Genomic DNA, 21534 nt, shown 5'->3' with positions numbered 1-21534 from the left:
AACTTATAATGCTAAATGCCTTATTTTATTGATACGAAATAAGACGAATCCAAGGCGACGCTAAATAACGGAAAATAAAATGTCACTAGTGGCCATCGGCCTTATTACATCATTAGAAGCAAAATAAAAGACTCCTAACTACTTGGTCCCAGACAGACCTTCCCCAGATTCGGTATCCCCCTCGAACAGATTCACCAGCTCGCGCAGTCCTAGCAGCATATAAGCTTAGGCCAAATGTCCACTTGCATTCCCTTTAGCATTTCAACAATCTTCAATCCTCTTGAGGAACTTTCCTTCTAGCTCCACTAGACCTCGCTACAGATACCCTAGTCACTTGTTGGCGCTGACGGCCATATCCTTCCATTCCTCGATCAACTTCTGATGGGCTTCTTGTATTTCTCGATGCTCACTTTCACACTCTCGAATCCTCTTGCGCAGTTGATTGTACTTAACCCGTGCTTCAGCTTTATCGTCGATGATTCTGTGTCCGTGAATGAACCCGGGCTGACCCATACTATTGTGATTATCTTCCAACCAACCCGAATAGTGCGGCATGTAAATAGCGTGATATCTGTCTGGCTCAATAGATTCTTTCCCCAAAACGAGCTTGCAACGCCACATGTGTTGAGCTTGGCATTTGTGAGGGCTATCATCGTCCTGGAAATCAGCCCTAAAGTGACTCATTTTGTCGACCCTTGGTATGATTTGCTTTCTTCTAGCCTGCCTCATGGCTCGGAGGGGAACGTAGGGATAAGTTCCTCTTAGACCAATGAGTATGAGAAACGGTGCATCTCGGGATCGAACAATGAATTCTCCGTAGGGAACCATTCGACCATCCACTATACCTGGTCTTCTTTTAGATTCTCAAATAGCTCCACCTATCCTCCAGCGTCCTCTGGCTGAGCGAACATGTTAGGCATATAATTCATACGCCTTGGCTGGTGGAAGGAAATGTGATCATCCCAGTCTCGGCTTAAGATCTCTTGTCGGTATTCTCATTTCTGAAGGTGCTCCATGAGCCAGAGCTGAAGTAATAAATTGCATCCCTCAAAATGACTGGCCTTTCGCTGACAGTTGTCCAGAGCCAGGTATATCTCAGCAACAATCATGGGCACTATGCTGAAAGGTTGTCCGTCGATTCCTTCCATCAGAGTCTTGGTTACCATGGCCAATCTGGTGTGGATCCTAGCCTTCTTCATAGGGAACACTATCATCCCTAGGAAACAAAACATGAATACGAAGACCCTTCTGTGAATATGCCCCAGTGAGGTGAGGGCAAATTCATCTGAGTAGGTGCGGTATGACTTTGCTATGGTCGTACCTCTCGTACAGATAGTCGAATGGGATGTAGGAGTCTTTCAAACAGGTCAAGTCTGGGTTCTTCTTCAGTCCCATCATCTTAAGGAAACCCCTACCCTTGCGATTCTCTGGCATAAGCAAACCCGGAGTCTCCCAAGTAATACCAGTTAAGCCTCCTATTTCTTCGAGCAAAGGAGTCATTTCAAGGTTCCCGAAGCGGAATACGGACCTGTCACTATCCCAAAACAGAGTTGCAGCCTCTATGATTTTGTTGTCAGGCTGGATTTTTAGAAGAGAAGGCAGATTCCCTAAGTATTTGCAGATGAGTGTCTGATCATTGGAGTGAAGATCTTCCCACCAATTCAGCAGCCTTGGATGAATGTTGGTGACCATGCCAAATCTGGGGACTTCGTGCCTCGTTTTCTGCAAAATAGAGTGTTAGACCCTTACCCTGCCAGACTCGACTATTTAAACCAATAATTAGCATAAAAAGCATTTAGTTCTCCAAATAAATGCACAGAACATGTAGGTGTCCGTTTGGGTTTCAGGGAAACCCGATGGACTTTGGACAAGGCTATCTTAATAAGTCATTATGTGGACAACATAACTGACTCGGCTAGGTTTGACCATGATGCATGCACAGTTAGACAGAGTAAGGTTTCTATTGTGGTATTAGACAGGTACCCTGGAGCGGACAACTCAAGAGGGAAAGGCACGTAACCGTCGACTTTGGACAAGTCTATCTTAATCAGTCTCGTTTACTTATTGCATGCTAGTACCCGTCCCAACCTATCAGTCCCGGGGTATCAGGACTTCTAATCCTAAAGGGGAAGGAAAGGTATATAGGCATATATGGAGTTCAAAGGTTAAAATTCTAATTGCGACATACAAAACAAGTAATAAATATAAGGATGAACAAAACAAATAGGTAAGGCTCAAGTAAACCCCTTAATCAAACAAACACTTAGTTTAGCATGTCTTGGCACATACTGATTTGGTCTTTAAATTAAACTTAAATAGCGAACGGACTGGTTCAACCCATATGTTTAGATAGAAAGTCTGCATTAGGAAACTTGGATCCAATTGTCAGAAATTAAGGTATTTCAAGCGAGTGATTTAAAAGGTACTGGTTTCAGGAAAAAGTAGTCTAATATAGAGGAGTTTTGAAAAGAAAGTATAGACTGCAGTAAAAATAAAACACAAAAATGGTTGTGAAAGAGTTTCAGAGATAGAAATATCTAAGGAAAGGGTAAGTTGCAACTGTTTTAAAAGACAATTTCAGGGTTTGAGTAAAATGTTTAGGCAGAACATTTAGAAAGAAACTGTTTCAGAAAAAGATGCCGATTTGAGGGACTTAAAAGCATACTGAGTCAAGAGAGTTTTTGTCAAAGAATTAAGACTTCTGAAATCGTTGCTGTATTAAGACGTTAAGGACCAGTTAATAGATCATTATTACTTTAAGCGAATCAGACGAGTTTGATGCAAATCCTATAGGCATGATATCTATTTTGACTTTTAAAACCTGTTATTGAACTTGTAAAAGATGATTGTGTTAATTAACCCTACAGTTTGCCTAATGCATATGCATTCCTTATAGGCATGATCTCTATATGCATTGATTACATGAACGTTAAGTCCTCTAGGCATGATTTCTATGTGATTTGTAGCACAATGAAACATTGACCCTATAGGCATGGTCTCTAAGTGATGTGGAATCAGAAACATTGAACAATCCTATAGGCAGGATTTCTAAAAAAAATAAAATCCTAAAGCATGGTTTCTACCCTTACTGATGCAAGAATGTAAAACCCCTCCCACACCCTTTTACTATATTCCCCAAATTCTTTATACAAATTATTACAGACCAAAAGAAATAAAATAAATACATTAAAAACTAACAGCTTGATCCGAGCAGCCTAATTCAATCTTAACGTCCAATAACATAAGATTAACCAATTCCGGATTTCCTAAGCCTTCTCTTTATCCAAAGTGTTTCAAAGTTCCAAGGAATCTCAAGGATTCCCGGCATTGCTTACACTCAGGATACCATTTAGAATTAGAATAGTGCAGTGCGGAATAGCCAGTCCTCAGACATCCAAGTTCAGTGGGAGCTCAAGGGTCCCAAAGCATGGCTTGCAAGAGAGGGCCAGAACTTAGACCTAGGAGTAAGTACAAAGTGAAAAGGAATTGGGGAGACATAACAAATGGTGGTCATACCCAGCCACAAGTGCAGACTGGCACACCTCTGACCATTTGTTTGGTCAAACAAGTTAGGAGCAGACCCTTGAGAGTCAAACCTAGGTCTGGATGGTGATTAGAACACCACCAGACTCAGGTCCAGGCTCAAGCACATAAAGGGGAGAAGGGAGTGGTAATTGATTGAGTTAGGAGGTTCAAAGAACCTAGTTCAGAGTCATAGACAGCAATATCAAAGTGTTGTTATGGCTGGAACTATACTCACATACAAAGGGGAAAAGGGAAAGAGAGTTCAGATAAGAAAAGCACAACAGGGTTGCAGAAACATAGTAAAGAAGAACATAACAGACTAGGAAGTAAACATATAATGAAGAAGCATTATTCAACTGAGAATAACGTACCAGTTTCAAAGTAAGAACAAGCAGAAAAATAGAGCAATCACGGCAAGTAAACACAGCAGGAGCAGACTTAAGTTCAGCAGAACACTTGAGAGTTTTAGAGAGAGAGCTCAAAATTGTTTCAGAAAGCACAAAGTAGAAGAAGAGAGTAGAATTTTTTTATGAAAGAACTCAGTATTCGAATGTGTAAAAGCCTGTGTTTTTGTGCAGAAAAGTCTGTGAAAGCATGTGAAAAACCCTTTCTTTAGTGCAAAAGAGCGGTCCCTTTTATAGTGCAGAAGGTGAGTCAAAAAAAAGGTAAGAGAATAGTTTTGAAATCAATCACAAGCTGTTTCCCTTTGGTTAAGGGATTTGATTCAAACTGGCAAAATAAATAAGGAAAGGATTTTTTTTAAACAATCTTTTCTGAGGCAATATAACAGGGGAAAATACACAGAAACCTATTTAAGGAAATAGTTTAGTAGTACACGGTTTAGGTCAAACAAGGAAAGACAATCAATCAACCAGCCCGTAAAATCAGGATTCGAATATTAGTGTGAATGAATCCAACCAGAAAAAGGTGAGAAGGGTTTAATTTAAAGAAAATCAACAATACACAATCAAAGCTTTTAAAAAAGGAACTCGGAATCAATCACAAGCTGGCCAAAGGCCTTTTGAAAGAAGAGAATTTGTCATATAAAAGGCATACAGACATGTGAGACAAGAGAGAGTTGTTGTAAAACTAGCAAGAAATTAGAGTACCCAAGAAGGTTAGGTTCACAGACTCAGAATGAGTCTGAAAGAGAGTCAGGGTTCTGAATGGAACCCTAGTCCAAACACAAAGTCAAGCTTGCCAAAAAACCCCCCCAAATACTAGGGTTTCTGACTCGAATCAGATGCATAGATAAGAAAACAACAAATAGAACTGGCTCAGTAGTCTCTTTCAGAGACTTATGAGAAACAAACAGAGAGAACAACAAGTTTGAAACATAGGGAATACATTTAGGCAAAGCTTGTCACTCAAACAAGTTCAGAAAAGAAAAAGCGATACGGGTTTAGGAAAATAGTAGATGAAACATGCTTAGGGTTCAAACAAAGTCCAGTAAAGGTAAGCAAGGAGCAAAAGCTCAGTATAAAATATAGTAGAGTAACATACGAGATAGACATGTAAAGCATGCTTATAGAACCCAGTAGAGGGAAGAACAGAACACAAAAATAGAAGAACATGCATCGTATGGCAAACATAAGAACACAAGAGAAAAACTCATAAGAACGTGGTACAGACAGATTCACACAAAGAAAAGAAGAAGAAGAAGAAGAAGAAGAAGTTATTTTGAGATTTTTTCAAAAACCCTAAATTGAAAGCGAACTAATTTTGAAAAGAAAATTGGGGAAAAGCATTAAAACGTTGAATATAGCACGAATTCATCACAGATCTAAGTAAATAAAAGAGGAAGGAACCTCGAATAGCTTTAGGGTTTCTCTGAAACCCTAGAAATGAGAAGGCATGGAAGAGGTCTGGTCTTGAGTCAGAGATGGCCATGGCTAGGCTTCTAAAGCTCGAATACGTCGGAGCAAGGCCGGAGAGGCCATGGAACCACAGATCTGAGAAGATCTGAACGAACGTCGTTGAGGTCAAACCTCGAAATCTCGAACACCCATGGCTTAGGAGTGAAGGAAGGTGAGCACAGGTCATCCATGGCCTGAAAAGCCATGGACTCCAGCGAGATAATGGTCGGAGACGACGAGGGAGGCGATTAGGGTTTCGAGTGCTTGAGAGCGTTTTGAGAGAGAAGAGGTTTTAGAGGAGGCTGTCTAAGATAAATGAGGGTTAGGGTTGGGGGGTTGATAGAATTAAAAAGGAAAGGGTCGTTTGTGGCCGTTGATCAAAATGATCAACGGCCTAGATTAAAAGGATTTCCAGGCGGGTAGGATTAAACGGGTCAAGGGGATGGGTTTGAATGAATTGGGCTGGTCCAATTGAGTTCGAAATTGGGCTGATTTCAGGCTGAAATTGAAATGGAATTTGGGTTATAATTGAAATGAATTGAGGCTACAATTGAAATAGCCAATTTTTCCTTTTATTATTTTATAAAAATAGTAAAAATGTTTTAAAAGCAAATTAAAGGCACTGAGTCAACTAATAATATATAAATATTAATTTGAAAATATTGGGATCAATTTTGTAATTATAAAATGCTATTAAATCTTAAAGAGGCTAGTATTGCAATTATATGCAATTTGGCTTTAAAAATACCAAACGAATTTGTAAAAAAATGTGCAAAAATCATGCTGGATATATTTTGGTGTAAATATGAGAATAAAATAAATTATTCTCCAAAATGGAAAGCTTTGGGAGTAATTATTGGATTTTATGGTGTAAAAATAGGCCATAAATTGGTTTAAAAATCATTAAAATGCCAAAACCTTTTGATGTGCTTATATATGCACATATATATTATTTTGGAAGTGTTTTGGGTATAAAAAAACATAGGAAAAAATTGGATATCAAGAGTCGCACGTGCTGGATTACAACAAGGTTTAGCTAGATGAGAGTTTGGGTTATGAAGAGGATCCAATTGCCATTATTGACAGGCAAGTTCGCTAGTTGAGGGCCAAGAAGATTGTTGTGGTGAAGGTCTAGTGGAGGAGTCAACCAGTCGAGGAAGAAACTTGGGAGGCCGACGAGGACATGAGGAGCAGATATCCGCATCTTTTCAGCAATCCGAGTCTGATTCTAGACTCGCTCGAGGATGAACGTTTGTTTAAGAGGTGGAAAATTTAATGACGCTATCGGTCGTTTTGCTCTACATCCCTGTTCCCCGAATTAATACTCCTTGTATGTGATTTTATTGTTTTATGACCTGTAGGGATGGTTAGTTTAGGTTTGGAAGGTTTCGGGTTGAAATCGAAACACTTAGTTCCTTAATAGTAGCCTATAATGGTTATGTTTTTTGACTAAAGTCAACGTTTTGAGCAAACGAACTCGAAATCGGGATTTGATAGTCCCAATAGGTTCGTATGATGATTTTGGACTTGGGCATGTGTTCGGATCGGGTTTCGGATGACTCGGGAGCGTTTTAACGCTTAATATTGAAAGTTGGCGCATTGGAGATTTTCCAAGTTCTTTAAGTTTGGTATGGAGTAGACTTTGGTGTTATCGAGGATCGATTCTAATTCCAAGCTCTAGAATAGTTCTGTATGGTGATTTATGACTTTTACGCAAAATTTGGCATCATTCCGAGTTGATTTGATAGGAACCAGACGTGCAGAAGTGTTTCTAGAAGCTTTTGAGTTTCATGATTTAATTCATGCATTTTGGTGTCCGATTCGTGATTCTAGATTTTATTTCACTGCTTCGATCGTGCGAGTGAGTTTGTATGATGTTTTTAGACTTGTGTTGACATTTAGTATGGAGCCTCGAGGGCTCGAGTGTGTTTCAAACGTGTTCGGAGGGGTGGAAGGACTTCAGTTTTTCTGGGGGTTTTTTGTTGGTGCCTCAGGTATCACAAATGCGAGGTTTTGTTTACATTTGCGAACCTCGCTTCGCAATTGCGATGAAGTCTGGGCAAGGCAGGGCTTGTATTTGCGAGCTTTTCCTTCACTTTTGTGATCAACCCCACTTCGCATTTTTGAAGCATTGGGTCGCAAATGTGACCTGGACAGAAATGATCAGACTTCGCAATTGCAATGCTTTTGTCGCAATTGCGACCACCGCATTTGCGAACCAAATATCGAAAATGCGACATCTACAACTGGTGCAAGGGCTTTTATTACGGGACTTAGACCTTTTCCTCATATTTTCATTTAATATTGGCAGATTTTGAGAGCACTTTAGAGGGAGATTCTCATCAACATCCTAAGGTAAGTAACACCTACCCATTTTCAAGTTAATTATGGGGATTTTAGATAGATTAAACATGAGAAAATTGTGAAAACTTGGGGGATTTGTTAAAAATCTAGGTTTTTGATAAAAATGAAATTTGACCATGATATTGGTTATGGAACTAAGTAAAAATTATATAATTGAGTTCGTGAGCTATGGGTAATATTTATTTTCAAAAAAATTCGGAATCCGGACACGTGGACCCGGGGACGAATTTTAAGAATGTTCCAATTTGGGTTGGGTTATGACTCTAGAAGCTAAATTATGAACTTTTAAATATGTATTGATTAAATTATATAACATTTGTCTAGTTTCGGATTGTTTGACATCGACTTGGGGGTTTTAGAGCGGATTAGTGAACCGGAAGTGAGATTGGGAACAAGGTAACTCTCTTGTCTATCCTTGTAAGAGGGAACTCATCCCCTTAGGCATATTATTGTTGTGTATTACTTGTGTGGGGAGCTACATACACACGAGGTGACGAGAGTCCATGAGTAGCTATATTCCATGATATGTCCGGGTAGACTTTGATTCACATCATGCTTAGCCCAAAACCATGCTCATTGGAGAAAAGTATGGGGAAATTAGAAGAGACCTTGATGTTTTAATTATACTGTTGTAATTATCATGCATATTAATTGTTTTGATTAGATCTAAGACTAGGGAACTAAATTTGCAATTATCGATTTAGCCTTCTTATTTCGAAGAATTTGGGGAATACTTAATAAATATGAAAAATCCATGTCTTCTTGTCTCACAAGTACTTCCGCGAGCGAGGTAAATTTCTCTACTATTATGGGATCAGGCCATTCGCTTCGACAATACGATAACACCACTCTTATGGGATAGGGTCGTTCGCCTCGGCAATACGATGGTAACACTGCTCTTATGGAATTGGGTCGTTCGCCTTGGCAGTATGATGGTAACATTATTCTTATGGGATCGGGCCGTTCACCTCGGCAGTATTAAGTACCACTATGCTTATGGGATCAGGCCATTCTCCTCGGCATTTTCGTGCTTAATAATCGAAACGGGTTCCAGTTTGGGTAATTGAGTAGTGCCTTCACGGCCAATTATGAGATGTTGGTGATGTGATATGGACTCTCGTTGTATTTATTCTAGCTCATTTATTTGTTTCATTGATACATGTTGTATGCTCACCATGTCTACTTTATGCACTTACATTACTATTATTGACCTCTAGTAAGTGTCAAGTCGACCCCTCATCACTATTTCTTCGTGGTTAGACTAGATACTTACTGGGTACGCATTGTTTTCCGTACTCACGCTACATATGTACACTGATGTGCAGGTACTGAGATAGGTTCCACCGGTGGTCACGTAGGTGCATAGTCGATCATCTACGGAGACTTAGTGGTGAGTTGCTTGACTTGCTACGATCCGCAGCACCATAGTCTCCCTCTATCTTATTTACTATTCCTTTCTATTACTTTCGGACAATAGCTTTAGTAGTTTTGTATATTCTCTAGATTGCGCATGTACTTGTGATACCGAGTTTAGAGAATTTGTAGCACTTATATATTGGTATTTTCTTTTAAAATATTGGTCGCATTTGCATAAAATCTAGTTTGAAGTGTTCTCTAAAAAGACAAACTTCCGTATTAAAATTATTTAAAAGGGGTAAATAAATTGTAGTTACACTTGTGGGCTTGCCTAACAACGACGTTAGGTGCAGTCACGATCTATTACAGATTTGGGTTGTGAAAATACCAGAATATAATCATAGCTTTTAACATGACTACAGGTTTACATATTTCAAATGGAACTCCTAAGAATGCTTAACAAGATCTCAGACTATCAGTCATAGTTAACTTTGAAATTGATGACAGAACTAGAGTGTTAATCTCATTATGAAATAGGCAAATTATTATATCCAAGTTGTAGCAATAAGAAGTTTCCCTTAGGGTTCACAGATTAACTTCAATTCATATTAAAGGGAAAGAGAGAACTAGATACAATTTCAAGACAGTGCACAGAAGCATGAAATCATGAAGGAGAAATAGAGATTCATGCAGAACTTTCATTTAACTACACGCATAGATGTTTCAACTAGGTTATGATCTTACAAAATAGGATGAGTTTCAATAATTATAAAGTCAGGTCAACAATGTCATTAAGGAGGTTAAAGGCAGGGAATATCTGATACTAAGCAGGCTCAATTCAGCTATACAGATTAAAGGTTAACATTTGAACATGATGGATTTCTTCCCAACTTATAAAATAGTTAATACTCAGATGCAGCAGATGTGACTATAGTCTAATTCAGTAAAGATGACCTAATCATAATAGAATATATGCAGAGATAGTTTCTGATGTTCATAAGAGTTGACTTAGTTAACTTAATGAAACTTACAGATGTGATTAGCAGTTAAACACATATATAAGACTTTCATAATGATGATTTAAAGGTTGTTTTGGAGTCAACAAACACTTATATGAAGAAATAAAGCATATTGAACACTTAAACTTCACATACTTCAGCTAACTGGTGAAGGATTAAACCATGAGCACTCATATATGTTCTAGTTAGAGTCATCAAACAGCAACCTTAAATACAAATTAGTGTTATAGATACAAAGATCACAATAAAACATTAAAGAAAGATCTGAAATTTAGACAAAATGGGAAGTCATTATGGCATATTAAGGAAATTAATCGTATAAACTATTTGATACAGAATAGAAGTCATCAAGGTCACATAACAACTAAATCAATACTGATTTGGGATACTTAACAGCATAACAGATGACTATAGATCAACACCAAATCATTACAAACTAGAATAAACAACTATAAACTAATGAAAAACATCAAAAATGAAAACAGTTAATAGAAAGATATCAGCATATCCATGATCTTCGAATAAAATAGTCAAAAAAGAAAGGGTGAAAGTATACTGACCTTTTCTAGGATAGCAGACCAAACGGATTTAACTTAGCCATATGAAAACCAAAGCTTCAAGCTTTTGAGCAGTGAAAAAACTCGGAAACAAAAAGAAACAAAAATTGATGTGTGGGAGCTTAAGATTTTGAAATCTTAGTGGTTTTGATACTTCGTATCAAATTTTAGGTCTTGTTGGTGAGAGCATTCAAGGCTCTATTTATAGTGCCATTCATGGGCTTAAGGTTCTACATATTCAAACTCAGTAGTGGAAGATGACAGAGGGTTGATGATGCTAGAAAAGTGGGTGAAATCAGAAGAATACAGAAGGAAATCAGTAGTGATTTTTCCCTGAAGAAGGGAAAGGCTGACCGTTAGAAGTAAAAATCAGTAGATAAAGCTCGGAGACCCAGAAGTCATTGTGTTTGACCTCTGGGTATAGAATATTCATCAAGAGACTCTGAAGAAGCTCCATGCATGCTTCAATAAGATAACACACGAGAAATGTGAAGATTTGATGTTTCATGTTTAAGCTAGGGTTTTCGGATTTGGGCGTTTGAATCTTAAAGACGGTATGGGAAAAATTCAGCAAGGATCGTGGGTAATGAAGACAGATATGATGATTTCTGGGTGATTTAAGACCTTGCACGAATTTGTGCAAGGTTCCCTTGACTGATTAGGGTGATGGGTTTGAGAGAAATAAGAGAGAAAGGGGACAAAAGGGCGACTGGACAGTAGGGAAATGATTTAGGGTTTGAAGGGGATTGGGTCGGCTCTAGGGGTCGTTGATTCTTTAGATCAACGACCCTCATAATTTAGGTTTTAAATGATTTTAAGGAGAAAATGTGAGGGCCGTTAATCTTCTAATTTCAATGGCTATGATTAAACCCTAAGAGATTAAACAATAAAAGAAAAGATAGATTAAACACGTACCGTTGATGAAATAGATCAACAGTCCAGATCTGTTGTGTTTTCTCTATGAGTGAGGGAGACTGGTGATATGGCGTGCTCTGATTGCTTTAAATGGACTGACAAGGATTGCCAACTTGGAATGAAGGGGTTGTTTGGATTGGGTCAGGTCCGGATTTGGGCTTGATATTTTGGGCTAAAAATAATTTAACTAATAGCCAATTTGTAATTAATTAAGAAATTACAATTGTAGCCTTTTAGTCTTTTAACCTTTTTAAAATTAATTTAAATTTACTTAATTATTTCCAAATAAATATAGTAAAATTATAAATACCAAACATACTCACTAATTTTGAATTTTTAACATAGTAATCTAATTAATCAAAATTCAAGAAGTAATTCGTTAAATTAATTATAAAACCTCTGTTGGTTATTTTAAAAATTATTTTAATAACATTAAAATATTAAGTATATTTTTAATTACACAATATTAATACTGGGTGATTAATTTCAAAATTAATGCTTAACTAATTTGTAAAAAATAGGTATTTATTGACAGAAAATACTTTCAAAACATTTATTATAAATTATTAAGTACAAGTAAATCAATTTAAAAAGGGAGGGTCAAAATTGGCCGTCAACAACTGCCCCTCTTTAACCGAAGACAATGAAAGAGTTTTTTGGCAAAGAAACTGAACCAAAGCCAAATTTGTCCTGACTTTAGGCATACATTGCAGGAATGGCACGCAAATTATGAGCTGCGGGATTTAGGAAATTTCTAAGAGAAAATTTAGGGAATTGGGCCGAGTTCTGGCTTTGAATTGCTTACATACCTTGGGCTTAACGAAGATCAGACCTCATTAGTTCTGGAGTTGGGACTTTGAGAAAGCGTTGTTTGTAAGAATTGCCCTAATATCGTATTATGACCATACTGCAAGGCGGAGGATTGGCATTCATGATAGCTTGAATTTACGGCTTGACTTGAAAGATTTGAAGAATTAGAGTTCTGCTGATTATTTTGAGCTTGGGCTTGGATTCTTGGTCCGCTAATGAGTTTGTTGTCTCTCATAGTGTTGTAGTTTGGTCTGCTGCTTAGAAAGAGTTCCACGTTGCAATGTTTGTTTTTGCAAAAATGAAACGGACACATACCCATATGTTACAATGCAGTATATGTTAAGATGTGATGTAAATGATATAGGAATGATGATGCATGACTGCCGGCGAGCCTTTTTTTGGGATCGGAATGATAGGATACTTGAACTTGACTCGATTATTTATAATGCATCTCCGCTTGTTGGGAAAGTTTTGCATTAAATAGTGTCTCCGTTTGTTGGGAGAGCTTGACTTGTAGAGTGCGTATCCGCTTGTTGGGAGAGCTTTGCACTGATAAGTATCTTCGCTTATTAGGAGAGCTTGATTTGTAGAGTGCGTCTCTGCTTATTGGGAGAGCTTGATTTGTAGAGTGCATCTCCGCTTATTGGGAGAGCTTGATTTGTAGAGTGCGTCTCCGCTTGTTGGGAGAGCTTATTATTGAAAATTGTAAAGTAATCTCTACTTGGGAGCAATTTGACTACAAACGTAATCATGCCTGAAGTTGCATGAGTAAAACGTCAAAACATTCAAAATAATAACACCAAGAGATACCCTTGACTACGGAGCTAAGTTGCAGCCATCGATTGGCAGAACATCGGTGATGAGGTTTGCAACTGACTATTCTGGCCTCCGTTGTGATGGAGCGGCGGTGCGAATTTTTCCTTTGATGGAGTGAACAGTTTGCTATATACAAGACTTCGATTGGTGAAACCGACGTTTTATTTGTATAGAATATTTCGATGGATTGAGCTCATAATTTGCTATATACAAGGCTCCAATTAGCGAAGCCAGCAGCTCGTTTTGTACAAGGTGCTCCGATTGGTTGAGTAGGCAGTTGGCTATATAAAGGACTTTAATTGGCGAAGCCAACCGTTCATTTTGTACAAGGTGCTCTGATTGGATAAGTAGACGGTTTGCTATGTACAATGTGCCTTTCCCGCATTAGCGATCCGACTCCAAGATACCTGCAAAACGTTCACGAATTAGTTTCAGTTGTACCAAAAAATTTAGATTAAGGAAGAAGGATGATAATCCTGAGAAAATGGCACATTCATCATTTGCCCCAGCGTAATGCCAACATTTCTTTGCGTCCTGTTGACCTTACTCTCAAAGAAAAATTCTTAGTGGGAATAGGGGGTTGGTCTGTGTCGACCACATCATTATTTTTTCCCCATCCCTTGATATGGCTACACCACAAAGTTCAATAGGTGGAACAAATTGCTACATTAAGAAAATATTTTTTTGAAATTTTTTGTTTTAAGGCAAGTGTCGTTATTCCGGATTATGATATGCTACGAAAGGTTCTTTGAACGCGAGCGTTGATCCTTGAAAACTTTACCCTGTTGGTGTCGATCCTCCATGATGCGACTACTTGCCGTTGGGGCTCCGTCATAGTTCGAACTAATGCATTACAAAGGTTTTCCTAAGGTTATGGCTGAACCCTTTTAGGTAGACTACATATCCAAAATGAAATTAGGCCTGAACGTAGTTCGTGGATGATGATAAAAATATGATAAATATGACCAAGCCTGACTCAGGTAGCCTACGTATCTAAATGGAATCAGGTTAAGATGTAGTTTGATTACAATAGATGCAAAATGATGAGATTAAGAATAAAATGGCCGAGTCTGACTCAAACTGCCTACGTATCCATAAGGAGGGAGAGAAATCAAAACTTACGTGGGTTGCCTACATATCCCTCCGTGGGAAGTCAGGTTGAACGTAGTTCTGTTACAGCAAAACCTAACTCTATTTGCCTTCAAACATAGTATCTTTTGATTGCGTCTGAGTTGACGGGCCTCGTGTTGACTTTTCCATCCATTTCTTCCAAGATCAGAGCTCCACCTAACAACACTCGGTGAACCACGTAAGGACCTTGCCAATTAGGTGCGAAGCTTCCTTTGCTTATTTCTGGTGGAGAAAGATTTTCTTTAGAACTAATTACCCCGGTGTGAACTGGCGAGGCTTCACTATTTTGTTGAATGCACTGGCCATTCTGTCCTGATATTGTTGATCATGGCATACTGCATCCATTCTTTTCTCGTCAATAAGTATGAGTTTCTCCTGTCTGACATGTATCCACTGTACATTGTCCAACTTGGCCTCTTGGATGACCCTTAAAGATGGTATCTCGACCTCCACGGGTATCACAACTTCGGTGCCATATACTAACATGTACGACGTTGCCCCAGTTGATGTTCTCATAGTGGTCCGATAACCCAATAAGGTGAAGGATAGTTTCTCGTGCCATTTCCTGTGATTGTGCACTATCTTTCGCAGAATTCTCTTAATATTCTTGTTGGCTGCCTCAACTGCCCCATCCATTTATGGTATATAGGTTGTGGAGTTGCAGTGGATGATTCTGAACTTCTCGCAGATTTCCCTGTGAGATCACTATTGAGGTTACAGGCATTATTAGTGATGATTGACTCAGGTATCTCAAATCGGCAGACGATGTTGTTTCGAATGAAATTTGCCACTACCTTCTTTTATGACGACCTTGTAGGTAGATGCTTTGACCCATTTGGTGAAGTAATCGATGGATTCCAAGATGAAGCGGTGCCCATTTGATGCAGCGAACTCTATAGGTCCAATCATATATGCCCCAAGCAATGAATGGCCAAGGCAAACCCATCACATTCAACTCATAAGGAAGAAACTGATGAAATCCTTGTGAATATGGTAATGGTGACACTTCTGTACGTAGTGGATACTATCCCTTTCCATGGTCATCCAAAAGTATCCAGCTCTCAAGATCTTCTTGGCTAACGTGAACTCATTCACGTGGGGTCCACATGTTCCTGCATGTATTTCTTCCAGTAATCTGGTTGCCTTAGCGACACCTACACATCTCAGAAAATCCAAGTCTGGGTTTCTCCTATACAGGACTTCCCTAATAAGGAAAAAGTGATTCGCCAACCTCCTGAGAGCTTGTTTCTGACTATTATAACATTCTCCGGGTACTCTCTTGTCTCAAGGAATCTCTTGATATCATGGTACCATGGTTTACCGTTTGGTTCTTCGTCTACATGGAAGCAATATGCATGTTGATCCCTAATCTCTACCTCGATAGGATCGATGTAATTCTTGTCTGGATGTTAAATCATGGATGATAGAGTTGCAAGGGCGTTAGCGAACTCGTTTTGGATCCAGGGAATGTGCTTGAACTCAATCTTCGTGAACGTCTTGCATAACTCTTTTACACAATGTAACTAATCTTGACGTTCTTGGTAGACCACTCTCCTTGGACTTGGTGTATCAATATATCATAATCCCTTATGACCAAAAGTTTTTTGATGTTCATGTGGACTTTCATTCTAATCCCAAGGATGCATGCTTCGTATTCAGCTATATTATTGGTACAAGGGAATCTTATCTTTGCTGATGCTGGATAGTGTTGTCCGGAATTCGAAATTAACACTGCCCCAATTATTACTCCTTTGAAGTTTGCTGCTCCATCAAAAAATATTCTCATTTTAGACTATGACTCTGCAATATCTTCTTCGGCGAATAATACCTCTTCGTCGGGTAAGTACGTGGTGAGCGGCTCGTAATCCCTGTCCATTGGATTCTCTGCGAGGTGGTCAACTAAAGCTTGTCCCTTAATATCCTTTTGGGTTATGTACACAATATCAAATTCGCTAAGGAGAATTCACCATTTAGCTAGCTTTCCGGTGGGCATTGGCTTCTGAAAGATATACTTGAGCGGGTCAAGCCTAGATATCAAATGCATAGTGTATGTTGACATGTAATGCCTTAGTTTCTAGCCGATCCAAGTCATAGCACAACAAGTGCTTTCTATCAAGGTGTATTTGGCCTCGTATGTTGTAAAATCCTTACTTACATAGTAGATGGCCTGCTCCTTTCTCCTGATTTCGTCGTGCTGTCCCAACACATATCCAAAGGCATTATCTAAAACTGGTAGATATAGTAACAATGGTTTCCTGGGCTCGGGAGAACCAACACTGATGGATTTGACAAGTATTCCTTAATTCGGTTGAAGGTTTTCTAACACTCTTCTGTCCATTTTTGTGGAAGCATCTTTTTTCAACAAATTGAAGATAGGTTCACAAATTACTGGGGACTGGGCTATGAAACAACTGATGTAATTCAATCTGCCCAGGAAACTCATCACATCTTTCTTACTCCTATGTGGTGGCAGCTCCTGGATGGACTTGATCTTTGATGGGTCCAATTCTATCACTTTTCTGCTTACGATTAATCCTAATAATTTTCTTGTAGGGACTCCAAACGCGTATTTTGCCGGATTCAATTTCAAGATGTACCTCCGCAGGTGCTCGAAAAATTTCTTCAATTGTCCAAATGTTCTGAACTTTTTTGAGACTTAATAAATAGGGTTGTCATGACCCTCATGTAAGTACTTCAAGCCTTCAATAAAGAAAGTCAACTAAACACCTCATGCTGATATGGCATATTGTGTATTTCTCAATCCAATTTCAGCGCGTAAATAACTTAAATTACTAACTAATGTTTACTCCAACCCCTACAATACCAGTCCATCAAACAGCCAACCCAAAATGTCACTTCCGCCACTGTAACACCCAGCAAACAACTCACCATCCACCAGTGAAAAGGCAATCAGCCATCTTCCGAAATACCAATATGACTTTGTAAAAAAGAAGCTAAATTACTCATGTAGAGAAGAAGTTGGGCGCGAGAGATGTTGTGGTCATTAGCGGCGTCGACGAGGACTATAACGAAAGTAGCGGTGGTTTAGGAGAAGAATAAAGAAGATGTAGTCAGTAATGGAGAGGGGAACAATGGGGAAGGAAGAGAGATGAAAGGTCTTGGGTTATTGTAGATTTTGGTTTTTGAGCAAAACCCGGTGTTGGGGCCGATGGAGGAAGATGGCAGGGCTGTTAAGCGGTGGTTTTGACCATTTTAGGTGGCAGCAGTACACCGGTCAAGTGTTAACGCTAAATGAAGGAGAGGGATCTGAAGGAGATGAATCTGGAAAAAAAAAAGAAAAAGAAAACAAAAGAGGAGGGTGTGAAAATGAAAATGGTGATTAAGGAGAAAGAGATGAAATGTTTATTGAAGGAAATGGGAGAGGAGGAGGACGGGCGGCAGTTCTAGGTATTATTGTTTTTTTCTTCTTTTAGTTATCACTGTTTTTTCTTTGGGGTTAAATATTAGGTGGCAAATTTTTTAATTACAATTACACATGGCATTTTCTCATTTGTTCATTTGATATGAATCCGATAGTGTATTTCACGCGAGGTGAGTTGAAAAGATCGAGTGTTTAGTTGACTTACTTTATTGTAGGCTTGAAGTGTCCAGCTGAAAATGAGCTCAGTTGAGGTGTTTGCCTGATCGTTGAGGACAACTTAGAGCCCGTTTGGATTAGCTAATTTGAAGTAGCTGATAAACATTAGGTGTTGAAAAGTACCTTTAAGTGTTGAAACTGATTTAATAAATAAGTAGTTACGTGTTTGGATACAAGTGTTGAAATTGAAAATAAGTCGTTGTAGTACTTGATAAAAAAGTGTTGATAATCTCTTTTTCTGTTAAAATGACTTAAATAACTTTAGAACCGTTTACACTTGTAAGGGCGTAATTTCTTTAAAATTTTAGATTCCAGATCAATTCAAATACAAAATATTCTATTTGCCATTTTATTTTAAATACAACTGTACTTAGATAAGATAATTTTTCTGATAAATATAATTTATTTTATGATAAACATATAAGCATCAGTTATAATAATTAATAAATTGACAAAAGTTTCTCAATAAAAAATAAACCTAAATAGGACAAAATATTTGAAAAAAAAAACAAACACTGTCTTCATCACTACAACACTTAGAAAGCAATACACCAAAAATTTGATATATCCTCATTTATTACATACAATTCAAAGATTAATACACAATCACATAGATATAAATATGCAAAGGAATAGAGAATTTGCTTATCTTAAATAGTCAATGAGAATTGCAGACTTGAAGAGGGGGGGGAGGGTTAGGTTGAAAAAAAAATACTTGAGACAGTGAGTATCGATGTAGGAGTTTTATTCTAAAAAGGAATATTTTAAGGATAAAATAGTAAAAAATTTGGTCAAACTTAAAGTACTTATAAGCTAAAAATTGATAAGTTGGGGGTGACCAACTTATGACTTATTTTTAATTTATAAGCACTTTTAATTTTACCAAACGTGTAAATAAACAAAAAATACTTATAAGCTAGTTTGACACGCCGTTTATGTAATTTGCCAATAATTCTCTCCTCGACTTAATTATGGAGTATGGAGCGATCACCTTTACCATCGTGATTCACGAAGAAGAAAAGCGAGGACAATGGGGAAACATCACTCCCTTTCAGGTAGCAGTCTATAGCCAATCCAATCAACAACATATGTTACTATTCGATTGAAAAGAAAAAGAAAGAAAGAAAAGTAAAAGGGAACAAAAAGAGCAAAACGATTTAATGGAAAATACATTGATTCAGGGCTTCTCACACGCTTCAATGGCTGTGCAAACGAAAATACCAATAGGACCTCCGCATACTTAAGAGGTCACAATGGGAAGACGAGAACTACTTTGATTGGGGGGGGGGGGGGGGGTTATGCATTTTTTTCATAAATTTATTATCTCCACTAGTCTTTACTTCCAACATTATACGCTCTAATTGAAAATATAAAGATTTTTAAACTATGGGTTAATTTAAATTGTGATAATAAATAAATTATTATTTTTATCAGATTACTTATCAAATACGTTTATTTTGCTAATTTCTCGTTTGGATTTAACATCAATATTTCAAAGTCTAGAAACAATTAGAAGCGCCTATTGAATTAGGATGAAAATACTACCAAATGATTTAGTTCTTAATACAGTTAAGTTTTAAAAAATTATTCCGAGACATACATTTTGAACCTAGGAAGTGGACATATATATTTGAGATCTAATTATTTTCTGTTATATTCGATGCAATAAGGTGAAACATATTCTGTAGCAAAAGTTTTATGTCCCCTTTTTCTCCTTTAAATATGGATCAAAAAGTGGATACAAGTCTTACAATCGATCCATAATCCTCTAATTAGTAATTACCTCATTATTGTTAGACAAAATTGTAATATCATCTATTTGTTTATGAGATCCAAAACAGTCTCAGACTTGCAACATTATATCTAAATTTGATCGACCTCACCTAGAATCGACTGCGTTAATTGTATGAGTCAAAAGCTAACTTTGAATATTTAAGATAAGATGACGCTAAAGAAAGAACTTCCGAGCTATCGTTAGTCGAAATAGAACAGAAAGCAGCAAAAGTCATAGTCCAAGAGGACGAGAGCCGAGATCGAGAAGTCAATAATGGTCGAGGTCGAACACCGTTGATGAACCTGTAACGACTAGTTTTCGAAATAGGGTATTAAAGAGGATATTCTAGTGGATATTCTCTACACTTGTACTATTAGGATTTATTAGGATAATGTCTCATATAAATAGAGGAAAGGACAATGATGGGGCACGTGAGACTCATTTGCAAGAATAGATTTTAGAAAAAGATTCTCTTTCTCTCTCGCTAAGATCCAAACTCTACCTTTTCATCAAGATTCTTATATATATTATTCCCTACTTTTCCATCGATTCGAGAATAATCCGAATATTCAAGAATTTGTTTGTCACTCATTATTATCAGGAGGAACAACCATCTAGTTCATCCTTTATTGGATGAATCACTCCCCATATACTTAAATGTCAGTTATTGTTATTCATTGTTATTAAATGCTACATTATTGCTCATACCGTTTGGAATAGTTATTACATACTATTATAACTTTTCTACCAAATTCGACGTTAATCACATTTTCGGAAGTCATATCTAGAAATATTATTATTAACTAAGTTTCACCCATTATCACATAAATTCAATTATTTGAACCAATAGTTATATTTTTTGGTCAAACATTAATTTGACTCCGTTAAAAATTGATGACTTTCTGAAGAGTTCAACAATTACTCCACTAATTATTTGATTCTAAGCAAAATTAGAGTAATCAGCAAAAGTATAATGACTAACTGGTAAATTTATTCAACTTCAAGCATCACACACACTTTCAATTCCATTTATGTGAAACTATTTGATTGGACATGAAAATTTAACCAAAAAATAAAGTACTTTTGATAATTATGATTTAAACATGTCATGATATTTTTGTTGGTATAAAATATTGAAATTTATGGTCTTAAATATATTATAACATTTTGTGTGACTTTAAAATTATGTCATTAAAGTTACATGGGATATAATCACATAAAGTAGAATAAAAGAAATAATAATAATAAAGGGCTCAAAATCATTATTTTGTGTTGGTTTTGCTTAATATGAGTTTTTATGTCTCAGAGGTTTACTTTTATACGTAAGAAATCTGTCTTTTACACATAAGAGATCACAAAAAAATATTTTCTTAAATTATAAATTATAAAGAGACATAATATACAAATAACACTCGATACTTCATAATACTAACAGAAAGTAAAGAAAGTATTACACGTACATATTCTTCGAGAAAAAAGAGTCATTTGGTTTCGTAAAGCAATCCTCCATAACTCATGGGGGTCGTTTGGTAGGGCGTATAAAAATAATACTAAATAAGGTGCATTAGTAATGCAGGGGTTAGTAATGCATGGGTTAATAATGCAAGCATTAGTTATACAGAGAATTTTTTTATGCATTGTTTGGCGTGGTGTGTTAAAAATTAAAATACATTGCATAATTTTTAAGAAATTTAATTATTTACAAAAATACCCTCCATATTCTTTAACTTAAGGGACTTTAAGGATAATTTTGTCTTTAACCATGATAATGCATGCATTAATAGCCTTTGTATAACTAATGCCATGGTTTTCT

The 21534-nt window shown here is 37.2% G+C and overlaps 1 protein-coding gene across 1 annotated transcript; it reads right to left on the bottom strand.

Annotated features, from left to right (window-relative positions):
• Window positions 1–14601: 14601 nt before the first annotated feature.
• LOC138873542 (uncharacterized) lies at window positions 14602–14985 on the bottom strand. Its single transcript, XM_070152012.1, has one exon. It carries the CDS (start codon window positions 14983–14985, stop codon window positions 14602–14604), a length of 384 nt encoding a protein of 127 aa, XP_070008113.1.
• Window positions 14986–21534: the final 6549 nt, after the last annotated feature.

Source organism: Nicotiana sylvestris, chromosome 7, assembly GCF_000393655.2.
Source record: "Nicotiana sylvestris chromosome 7, ASM39365v2, whole genome shotgun sequence".
In the NCBI taxonomy this organism is placed as follows: domain Eukaryota; kingdom Viridiplantae; phylum Streptophyta; class Magnoliopsida; order Solanales; family Solanaceae; genus Nicotiana; species Nicotiana sylvestris.
The sequence above is the reverse complement of the archived record's forward strand: the minus strand, read 5'-3'. Positions and strand labels throughout refer to the sequence as shown.

What these genes read in the sequence shown, in the direction of transcription:
- LOC138873542 (XM_070152012.1), bottom strand. Translation starts at nt 14,985, where the DNA reads ATGGATGGGGCAGTTGAGGCAGCCAACAAGAATATTAAGAGAATTCTG.